The sequence below is a fragment of the Protopterus annectens genome, chromosome 8.part0 (assembly GCF_019279795.1).
Source record: "Protopterus annectens isolate FY-2018-M chromosome 8.part0, PAN1.0, whole genome shotgun sequence".
In the NCBI taxonomy this organism is placed as follows: Eukaryota; Metazoa; Chordata; order Ceratodontiformes; family Protopteridae; genus Protopterus; species Protopterus annectens.
In genome coordinates, this window is record NC_056741.1 from 1,101,982,157 (window position 1) to 1,101,994,472 (window position 12,316).

The window sequence follows — 12,316 nt, forward strand, 5'->3', positions numbered from 1 at the left end:
CGCTTCTTCTGTAATCCGGTAAAGTATCCGGCGACATTCTATAATTAAATCGTCTGCTCAGTAATTCAAGGCCCAATCATACCTACGCTTGATAGTGCGAGAATTAAACCTGGCACAGAACCGACAACAAGAAACGTCGTGGTCAGGGCCTAAGCAAGGTAGACAGTAAGAGTGGAAATCTTTATGAGGTATTTGTTTTCCACAAGATACACAATTATTAACTTTTATGACATAAAGTTTAGCTTTGAGAAGAGAAGTAGAAAACTTCGGACCGATGACAATCACACCACGTTGTCTTGAAAACGCCAACCAACAACTAGCGAACTGCTTTGCACCGCACGGCAAGAAAGACTGGAGAAGATGGCGTCGGCTGTCAGCTTTATACCCATGCGCTCTGACGTCAGGTTTCTAGCTGAAACAGCCGACGCCGGACCCAGACTTTGATATTCTGGCCGACCTCGGGCTGCCTGCCGGCAGGAGTACCCTACAGTTATGACTGCAACAGTGAAACACGAAGAACATCTGGCCATCTCATCCTCATAAGTTCATATATTCTGCCTAGCTTTGGGGTAGTTCCCAACTGCTCCCAAGCCAAAAGATTACTAAATCTAGCAATCATCTGAGGAAAAGGCAACACTTGTTTGGACTTAAGATTAAGATAACCTTCCAAAGAATCAAAGTGGCTGGACCAAGTGTCAACTAGGGAATCATCATTGCCCTCAACAGATTCCTCACCATTCTCTGAAATAACAGGTCTCTAACCAAAGTAGTACTAGCGCTATGTATGGAAACAAGACCTCCAGAATTAGCTGTCTGCAGAACACTCCTAGCCAAGGAAACCACATCAGCCTTATAAACAGCTGTAATCTGATTATCAGCTGCATGATGAACCTTCAGTTTCTTTTTCTTGTGAAATTCACTACTAGATCAAATAACTGAGGACACAGGATTATGTCTGGCAAGGGGTTTCTTATCCCAGACCTGGTGGAACAGCCTTGTAGGATGTGCCTAAACCCCGTTCCACAGTGGCTAGCAAAGCTACACTAGAGTGAGATGGGGCAAAAGGAAAGTAGCCTGTGGGAAGAGCAGTGGCCCTGACAGAATCACTAAACATAGACTGAGATATATTTTTATTTTATTTTTTTTTAGGTACCTTTTTAGGGTACCAGAGTTAGGATGCATCAAGTCAAGGGCGTAACACCAGTCAAAATAATAAACTGACAGTATTGGTTACTGTATCATGAAAAGCTCCTAAAGTTCCTAGTAATAACTATGTCACCAAACAATTAAACTTTGCCAAATCGCATTATTATCATAAAAACAGTCTCAAATGTGTTTGGAATTTTTATCACTGACAAAAGTTTAAAAGCTTCCAGTCACCAAAGAAACAAATGTGCCAAACCAGTGTTAAACATTTAAATCCATGCACTCTGACTGAGTTAAACTACCAAAAATAATGTTTAGTAGCAATTTAAACTATATTTTCTTGTCAGAGACAGAAAAATTTCACAGTACAATAAAAATAACTTTATTTGGGGTAAAATAATATTCTCATGTTAAAAACACACAGAACAAAGTCAAACATATAGTAAATGATGGATACAAAAGATAAAAATTAAGCAAAGTAACTACAGTAAAGACAGGCATGATTAATTTGCAGTTCTGACTGCATGAGACAGCCCCTAGTGTTAACAGTACACATACACACTACACTTCTGACAGAAATACTGAAAGTTTCCTCAGAACCAAGAAAACAAGTACGTGTCAAAGACAGAAGCCAAATAAACACTACTACAGGCAGAAACTTCTAGAGGAATTACTGTAAACACCAAAAGAAATAATATATATATATAAAACTCATGACAGAGACGAAAAGGCCGACAGCACCACCACACTGATGCCGTGAAACACTGACTTACCACTCCAGGTAAGTAACCACTTGGCCAGTGTAAACAAATACATAAACCGAAGAACAGAAACCCACTCATTTGGGGGGTTTCACCCCACCCACACCCTAACTAAATATACCAACTCTGAGATCACACTACCACGGGGGTAAGGGGCAAAGTTCAACATGGTGGCCAAGTGGTTACTTACCTGGAGTAGAAAGTCCGTGTTCCAGAAAGTACAGTTTTGTACCTACCATAAATGTAGATGTCCGATAGACCGAAGGGCTGCCTGAGGCAGGACAACCCATATGTTATGACTGCAGATGCATCCTTGAAGGACATCACTGGTGTTGTGCAGTCGTCAACCTTTCTATCTCAGAGTTGTAAAAGTTGGGTAAGTGAATGTTAGGGTTTCTGAAGGGGACCCATGCATTTATATATATGTGTGTGTGTATATATATATATATATATATATATATATATATATACACACACACACACACACACACACACACACACACACACACACACACACCTGCTATAGATGGTCAAAATTCCAAAAAGCCGATTCCCATATGGCCGAGACCATATGATCAACTTTTGCAATTTCGAACATCGTAAAAAAAAAAAAAAACATAAACTGCACCCTCCACACCCCCTGCAATTCAAATATGCCAACTATGAGATCATACTACAGTGCGGAAGATGGAAATCTTCCCATTCTGCACTATATGGAGATGCCCATTCTGAATTATCAAAATTCCAAAGTTTGATCATATGGTCTCGGCCATATGGGAATCAGCTTTTTGGTATTTCGATCATGTGTAGGGGACCCATATATATATATATATATATATATATATATATATATATATATATATATATATATATACATATATACATATACATATACACACACACACACACACACACATATATATATATATATATATATATATATATATATATATATATATATATATATATATATCAGGAAGAGAATAATAAATCTAACAATTAAATGAGAGGAAGAGGATCCCCAAATGGGGATACTGGAAATATAAGCACTGGATCATATGAAGAGTTGGAGGATGGAAGAAAGACTGAACACTCACTTCCTGTGACAGCTGAAGGCTTCCCTCTCAAGATATGCTCAGCCAATCAGCTGTTACAGGAAGAGACAAGGAGGGGAGTCTGAGCTTTTGAAAGATGGCCAGTACAGGGTTACCTTGGTAGATAATCCAAAATGCCACTGAAGCAATGGAAATGATGAACATGACAGAAAATGCTACACATGCTTAGGATGATAACAATGACTCTGAGGATTGGGGGGTTAAAGCCCTAACTGCATTCCAGATGATACATATTTGACTAGTGGAAAGAGCACTGGAAGGACCAAGAGGGAACAATAGGAAGGAGCAGTTGACATCAGTTCACCCATCCTGGAGAAAGAAATGCAGCCTAGGCTCACTGCAATAGTAGCATTAAGAGCTTGGTGAGTTTTGTGCTGTAAGTAGTATATCAATTAGTAGGGAGGTTGCACATGTGCAGAAGTGCACATGAACTTCTTGAAGGTAGCAAATGAGGATCGACCAAAGCCACTGCGGAGTGGACAGGGATAGGGTAACTTTCTGGCATGAGTATGATGATCTATTAGCGTCCTCGATTTCCTCACTGGCCCCTGGACACGGGGTCAGGTTGAGCCTGGGGGAGGCTAAAGTGAGTCTGGTAGATCTGGTGGTCACAGACAGGAGCTAGTGGCAGCTGATGGTCACATGCTGGGAGAAACAAAATTGCTCTGAACAGCAACAGCACTCTTCAGTAAACACAACTTTTTTATCTTTTGGAAGGAAGAATGAGAGTGAAATAATGATGGCACAGTTATGCAACTTGCAGACAACTTCGCACATCTGCAAACCTGTAGATGCACACATTTTTTTTTACAGAAATGTGGAGGAGGAAAAACAAAATAAAACATTTCATTAGGCTGGCACGTGCCACCTGTTGACTTCAAGGACAGGTACAGCCAACAGTGGCTTCTCCCATACAACTAAAAAGAAAAACACTTTCTCTATCAGATGAATTCAGAGTGGCTAAAACTTACACAACAAAGAATTGGTGACAAATATGACAAAGCTGCCTTTTTTCTATCTGCAAAGTAAGTTCAAGAATCAGTCTGAAGTTAGCGGCTTTCTCTTACGTGTGGATAACCCTCAATACAAGTAAAAATGAAATACTGAAATAAAGAAAAGCTGTCAGTGTTAATTTATAACTTTAAATCTTGCACATAGGAGGCTGTAAGTTAGAAGTGCTTATCAAGTTCACATAGTGAGAAGATATTCTTTTTGACAGGAGATACTTTTGAGAAAACAGGAAAATCAATGCCATGTTACAGAAATAATGGCTGGAAAAAATTTTCAGAGCTCTCCACAGGATTAAGTTAATCAAAAATTATAATAATATTTAGTGCTGGAGGGAACTGTATCCCAAGATGTCCTGTTTACAATTATATCACATAAATGTCCACGTTAAGTCACATTGACAGCCCAAATACATGATCCTTATAAGAATATGACTGTCAAGATCGGATCTTCAGGAAATGTGTGATACTACAACACTGAAAATATAACATTTCTTTAAAATGACCAGAAGGAGTTTTAACACAGCTTCATAAGATGTAAAAATGTCAGCCTTGTGTTAGCAGCAAGTGAGTTATCAGAATAAGGAGGGTGGCTTATTCTTCTCTGATCTGAGTACATGCCTAATTACCTGCCAGAAGCTATTTCTTTTGAGAAGGACAAGCGTAAATGTTAGTAATAACATCTCCACGTTTACTGAGCTGTTTCCATGCTATTAGCTTCTTGTGAAATGAAAGCACTGTATGTTTTTTTATCTACATTACCAAGATCTGCACCTGGCTTCCCACACTCTACATCCACTGTAGATAAACAAGGCTCAGAATGGGACACTTCCACACTGGCTGCTGAAGAATTTGGATCAATGTCTGAGTCAAAACAAAGAGCCTTTGAAATTTTGGGTATGCTAATGCAGCTTGGTCTTGCAGCAGGCAACTGGCTAGCAGCAGAACCGAAAACCACTGTAGAGTATTTTTCCTGATGTTCTGTTGTTAATGTCTGATTATCCAAAACAGATGTTGATTCATTTAACTTTATATCTGCTGATATCTGTGCAGCTTCCTGTGCACTGTTCATCCTCTGGCTAGTAACGATAACATTTTTAAGTCTTGGCTGTTCAATATGTTCTTCTTGGATCGCCACGAGTTGGGAGGATATCAAGATTTCACTAATAGGGCTAGCTTGGCTTTCTAAAGGAACTGTTTTTGTAAATGCTATTACATCGTGTGCACCCTCACTTCTGTTTTGAGTCATCTCCCTCACAGAACTTTCTACCCTAGAATCATCAATACAAATTCCATCACTGTTGTCTTCCTTATGCACTGATGTAACAGCAAGCTCTGTTGTTTCCAGGAAGGATAAATCTGATGTATGTGCAACTGATTCTGAAGCATTCCATGCTTCAGTTACTTTTCCCAAGACTGGCTTGCTACTGCAAGCCAATGAATATAAAGCATCAGCAGCTGTTCCTGAGGTTACATCTGTGATAACCAAATGTGCAGCTTCTGTATTATGTGAAGATCTAAACGAAGAACCATCACCAGCCCTAGCGACTTTAATCACTGTCTGGTCTGCCCTGCTGGCATTTTGGGAGCTTGAACAAATAGTCATGTCGTTCAATGAATCATCTAATGTTACTGCTTCAATTTCTGAATCTGCTGTGTTGTCAGAAGGAGCACCAGTAGGTAACACCAAATGCTTTTGAGAGTTATCACTGTCAGACACTTCTTTATTTATCTGTGATGGGACAGTGCTTAAAGGTGTCTGCTGCACTTCACTTTGCATCTTCCTGGGACGTCCACGCTTTCTTTTTTTGTCAATGGTCTCGTCAGATACAGATGCAGCTGACTCTGCGGTCCGCTTCTGTAATCTGCTGTGGGTGCCAATGGCATTATGTGGCTCAGATAAACCAGATTCAACAGTTTCACTACTTTTTCCCGGACAAGGGCTACAGCTTTCACTTGCAAGTCTTCTAACAGTGACAGGAATTTCAGAAAAAGGGATAGCCAAAGTAGTGCTCTGGACATTTGGCACCAGCATGTTTATCACTGGCATTGAAGCCTGCTGGCTTCCTAGTCCTGTACTACTTGCTGGCAAGGTAATGGGTATGGATGATGTGGCAGCTCCTACTGTCATGGGTAAGGTTGCCACTTTTATTGTTCCACCCACTGTTGTTAGAACAGGTGAAGAAGATCCAGCTGTGTCTGTGTTCTTAACAAGTGGTGTACGTGGTAGAAGAGGAGGCATACGTGCAACAAGGACATCCACACAAGCAGCAGTGGCTGATTTTTGACTTTCTTGAATTTTCTTCTTTTCTGTCTGCTTAGGTGTAACTCTGGACTCCTGGTCAGTTTCACTCTAGAAATAAAATCAAAGACAAATTAAAATTGCAGTGCTAGCATAACTTCAAAATCCATAACCTCCAGAAGAATATAACACTGGCATAATTAACACACATACATGTATATACTTTGTACATATGTACCTGATTTATAAACAAATAAATAAAAACTCATGGATACAAAATGAAAGCACTAAGACTTCACAAAAGCAAAACAATGAGTGAGATGGTGAAGAGAGAACAAGTGAGCATGTACACTGCCAAAGAGCAGTACTTAGGGTCAACTGGTCCAAGCCTGATACAAGACTCTAAACAGCAAAGCCCCCAACACCCTTATACAGTGGAGGACACCTGAGCCTGACTACTGCCTAGGGTAGTAAACATTTGAAATGTCAGGATCCGCTAAAGTGAGTCCCGAAATGTGTTGTATGAATGCTGAAAGACTGAACATGTATATACTAACTGTAAGATGCCATTTCTTGGAATATTGCCTTTTCTCTGAGGTAAGGCAATCTTGGAGTTGGTCCATATAATTCTGGGGGGTAGTGGGGGGGCATGGAGGTGCAGGGGTCTTGCCCCCCCCCCCAGCAAACTGAAGCTTTATGGAGAAGAGTAATTTTTGAGATTCTCATTTTCGCCTTTTGGCACTCACCATTTTAAACACTTCAGTGGGGAGCTAGCTAGGGCACTTGAGGGAGCTGGCAGGGAAAGGATATGCATATCCTTCATGGGAAGGGGTGACAAGCTGGGTCCATCCCCTGCTATAATCTCTTATGGAAGGGGCTGTGCTGCAAGTTGTGACCCCAAGGGTGGGCATTCAGCCACCAAGTCATTTTGGTGGTAGGTGTCACTGAAGTGAAGAGGAGGATGCAGCACTACTGGAGAGTGCACTGTGGTTCTTGCAGTAATGTAGACCATCTGTTCTTCAACCATGGGCAGGGGTAGGTCTAAACAAATATGTCCTTATTACCTGGATGTTGGCAAGGTCTTTAACTACTGCTAAGGATGCTTGTATGGGCTTCCTGACTAGTTTTCACTGACAATGGAGAATACCCAGGAGGGCGAACAAATGGACATGGCTGTTATGAAGGTTTGATGGTCAACAGTCAAAGTAGGGAAAAATCTCACACGCACAAAAAACAAACAATGCCTGAAAAACAGAGGTGTACAGAGCCCTAATCAATGAAAGCAGTTATGTGGATTTCTGAGATGCCTCCCTCCCCAAGAGTATAGCTGTTTGTAAAATTTGCAAAAGGTTCCATTAATTTTTTAGGGCAATATGCACATATGACTAAACATAACTTGAGGAGAGCTAATGACCTATTCTTGCTTCCTTTCCTTAAGACAAGTAGCAAGAAGCTTGGGTGATTTTAGGTATTTAGTCTAATATAATGTACACAAACATCCACGTGGCTCTCTATTCTTACAGCTTGGAGAATACACCTTGTGTAGGTATCCTGCCTTCATTCATATAAAACAGGATCCCCTGCATCTTCCTATCTTAGATTTCTAATGTTGTAACTTGTTAGGATCACACCGTGAGCAGGTTTCAGTGTTTATCGAAAAACCAAAATCTTTAACTCCCCACTTGGAATCCTCCCAGCTGTACCTGAAGGGTACTTCTGAGGAAGCACCTTCAATCCAGAAAAAGTCCATCCATTGACTTAAAGCTTTCCTTTATATGTCCTTTCTCAATATAACAGGATCTAGATACAATGAAGGAATGACTGCTGGTCAAGGAAAATACTCATGCATCAGAAGAAAGTTATGATTAGAGTACTCATTAGATACATGCTGCAACTTGTAAGACCCTGAGAGCATGATACCACTTACCTAAAAGTAGCGCATTCAGTTAGCGGCACCTGTCCTGAGTGCAGTGTATGTGTAATCCTTGGTAATGTGAATTCCCAGGACCCCTCCCTATTTTTCTCTAATCCAGACCTCCTAAATGGAATTCAATCCAAAACACATGACTGTACATCACTGAAATGTCCTCCAACACTACTGAGAACATTCTCCTACTTAGTGACTCCAAAGCAACAATTAGGCTCATAACTGAATAAATTATACTGGAAAATGTTGGTGGGGGGGTCATGATTATAGACTTAGAAGTTACCAAACAATATGATGCCTGATGGGTTTCACACTTGTAATATACTCCACTGCCCCTCTTAATCTATACTCCACTGCCCCTCTTAATCCATTAAGTCTGTATTTTTGCCAGCCTAATTTGCCCTTAAACATGGTATGTATATACCTTGCTTAGCCAAAGAATTGCAGGAGAAGGTGGCCCACCCATCCACCTCATGTTTTAAATTCAAACATACTTTGCTTTAGTTTAGCCTCTTAAAGGAATGCAACCTGTGCTCAATGCCTCAGCCATAACTATGACAGGTCAAAGGGGGCTAATGCCCCAGGCACAATTGTTAGGGGGCATGACTGGCAGTTGTCGATTGGGTGCAACAGCAGTACTGGCATTTATTTAACAAGCTGCATCTGATATTATGGCTTCTTGGCCAGTATTGCACTCACACAGCTATGTAGTAGCTTAATTACTGTGTTAGTTGCAAGGCATTTGCAAAAGATTAAAGTATTCTAGGTTTAGAGAAAACATTCCTGATGGTGGTAGTGTGTCCTTTCACATTCAAAAATATGGAATATGCCTTAGCTGCCATAGCAGTCCTTGGTAGGATTACATGCTGAATGACTGTAGGAATTGTCTGATTTGATCACGGGACTTTGTTATACACACAAGTAAGAAAGATGGGAAGAGGAAATGGGAAGGCTTAACAGCCACAGCAAAAGTGCTCTTCTCATGCCAACTGGTGCTGAGGTGAAGACAAGAAAGCAATAGAAGGAGAACGAGTCACTGCTTTCAACATGCACACAAAAAGGATAGTGGTAGCAGGCTGTACTATCTCAACAGCATTTCACCGTAATGCATATGCACCAGATTACTGAATAGTATGTCATATTTTTTTTATTCCTGTTATGTCTCAGTGCACTTTACCATGGGGACATAAGACCAGAGCTATGGCTGTCCAACAAACAACATATAAACCATACATTCTACAGCTTAATTACTGAACAGCCTTACTACTGCAATGTAATTAACATCTGTTAACTAAACCAAGACATCAGAAATGTTCATAGGTTCACAAGTGTGTATTAGGCTAATGGCCCTGGAGCCTTTACATGCCTAGCCCATAGGATTACCCTGGCATTGTGCCACCCAACCTTACTTCCCAGTGCCTCTGTCGAGTAAAGCCACTGGAGTGATCCCGGGGTGAATTTTTTTATTTCCCATCCACTCATCAAGATTTCTCTTGAAGAGGGCCAGTGAGGTGCTCTGCTTGACATGTATGGGAAGTCTATTCCTTAACATGGGCAGTCTCGGGGTTATGAACCTGTCCCTCCAGCATGTTTTGTTGATTGTAGTAATGAGGTTGAGGTCCCTGGAGTGTGTGGTGTGGAGGGATTGGGATTTTTTTAGATGTAGCATTTCTAACAGAGCTGGTCAGATATGGCTTTGTAAATCAAGCAGAGATCGCCTCTAAGTAGGCGATATGAGATAAAGAATAGTTGGAGTTTTTTGAGTGTGTCCATATAGGACAAATGTTTAAGGCCTAGGATTCTCTTTGTGAGGTATTTTTGCAGCCTCTCCAGTTGTTGCAGGTGTTTAGTGAGGTACATGCAAAATGTGGCACTGTACTCAAATGATTGGCCTAATGAGGGAAGAGTAGAGGGAGACAATGACCTCTTTCTTCCTAGATGCAAAACCCTTAGCAATGAGATGTGCCACATAGAAGGACTTTCTGATCACAGTGGCAATGTGGTGGTCAAAAGAGAGGTTGCTGTCAACCTGTGTTCACTGCTTACTAACTTTTAAAGATGATGCACTCAGATAACAGGTCAAAGTATATTCAGCTTCTCTTAATCCTGGTTGATTAAACTTAGTACAGGAAATATCCTATCATTGGTGATTTCACAGTGAAGCAGACCGATACATACTCCACTCACCAGGCTTGGCAAAGACAGGATGACAGTGAGCTAATTCCCAGGAGCCAGGATATGGCAGGTGTCCACAGCTCTCAAGTCTCTTCACCCCCACATATACCCATGACATGGTCATTGTTTGTGTGGATGTGAATGACATCAGACAGACACATCCCTGGTTTACATAAACAGACACAGAACGTAGTTCTCAGAGCATACATTCAGGGTGGTATAAAGCTAGTCTGGAACAGCATCCTACCCTCACTAAGCATTAGTATAAACAAAACACAACTGACTTCAATAATCGTCTCAGATACTGATATAACTGTAGGGGCATCTGATATGTAGCAGCCTGGAGAGAGATGGCTGATAGTCCAACATGCGTCCCAATGCATGGCCAGTATCTTTCACCTCAGGGTGTTCATATATTAAGGACATTCTTGACCTACCAATCTTGCCAAATCAGTGCAGGACAATATAATGGCAGTGCCGCTCAATTAGAAGCTTAAGTAGCCCACCTTAAAAGCCTTCCTAACCCTAAAAAATATACATCTGCATCAGTACTGAAACATGGTTCCAATGTATTGAAGACGTACCTTTCCTACCAGGGTTAATATCTGTATCCAGTGGTGGTGTTTCCATACATCTCCATAACTCCTTCACCTCTAGATTTATACAGCAAGGTAATAATCAAACTCCTTCACATAAATAAGACCCTTATCACTTCCTGGTCAACTACAGAACCCTATATATGCCATCCAAATCATATGAGGCATAACTAAATAAGATGGCATCCCTTACAACTGAACCAAACACTTTGGGGTTTCAATTATTCATCTATTAACTGGGAAACTTACTCTGCTATAAATAACTATGCTCAACACTTCTTCAACTTCATTAATGCAAACCCAACTGACCAGGTTGCATTCTCCCTTACAAAAGGATCAAATATACTGGACCTGATCATTACAAATACAGATCCATTATGCTCTGCCCCTACAATTACACTTCCTTTGTTAAATCTGACCATCAAGCAGTGATTGACCTCAGGAGTTTCAAGAGTTCCCCGCCCCTTGAAGGCTAAACAAATAGTGCTGCACTTGTGGTAGAATTCTATTCACTTTAAAACTTTCACTTAGCCAGAGATATGGAGTACATCTGAACTAAATCCAAGCCATCCACTGTGTTCAACAAAAAGTAAGTATATTGTAAGCTTGGATTGCATTGTTTTGAACTGTATTTTGCTTAATTGCAGCTTCATTTTTGCTATTTTTACTGCTGTGACTGTTTTTTATGCACTTTGCATTTGTAGTACTTCTGTGTTTCACTGCATAGGCTAGATTCAGATTTATTGAATCTAGGATGTTTGGTATTACTTGAGTACTAAAACCAGCTATCCTACATTAAGAAGGCCCTCCTGCACCCTTGTGGCAGAAGTATGTAGCCAGGACCCATCTGAGTTGGGGATTGCTGGAAAAAGGCTCAGTTTTTGGCTTTCTTTTTGGTTAATTTGTGTTAAAACTGTTTAATTTCGCTTGTGTTTAAGTCCTGCGTTTGTGCATAGCTGCAGACCGCTGTATACAGACGCAAACACTTAGAAACATAATTTCCCCTTGATATCTGTTAGAGAACCCTCCTTAGCTCCAACTGCCTTTCCGTGCACAACTCAGTTGTCCATTGCTACCTAGCAAGCAACTCAGTCGCACATTCTGAGGTGTTGATGCAGTCTTCCACCCTTAGCCCTCCACAGTATAGTTCACCTTTCTTAGTATCACAAGCAAAGCCTGGTCCATCTAGCCCATCCCCACTAGTTACTACAATACATACACAATATACATCCCATAATGGATGGTCAACCATTTCTCCAGCGAACCTAATTGACCTGGGGATCCTGAGGCAATGTAGTAATTGTCTCATGTATACTGACAACCACTTGCTCCTAAAGCCATAAAACA

The 12,316-nt window shown here is 40.8% G+C and overlaps 1 protein-coding gene across 2 annotated transcripts in view; it reads right to left on the bottom strand.

Moving 5' to 3' along the window:
- Positions 1–4,131: 4,131 nt before the first annotated feature.
- The window catches only part of RFX5 (regulatory factor X5), a 654,045-nt gene continuing 645,860 nt past the window's right edge, over positions 4,132–12,316 (bottom strand). For both annotated transcript variants that reach the window (XM_044080629.1, XM_044080628.1), the window contains exon 10: positions 4,132–6,382. In XM_044080629.1, the coding sequence (XP_043936564.1) occupies positions 4,721–6,382 (1,662 nt within the window). In that variant the 3' untranslated portion in view covers positions 4,132–4,720. The remainder of the gene's footprint in view (positions 6,383–12,316) is intronic.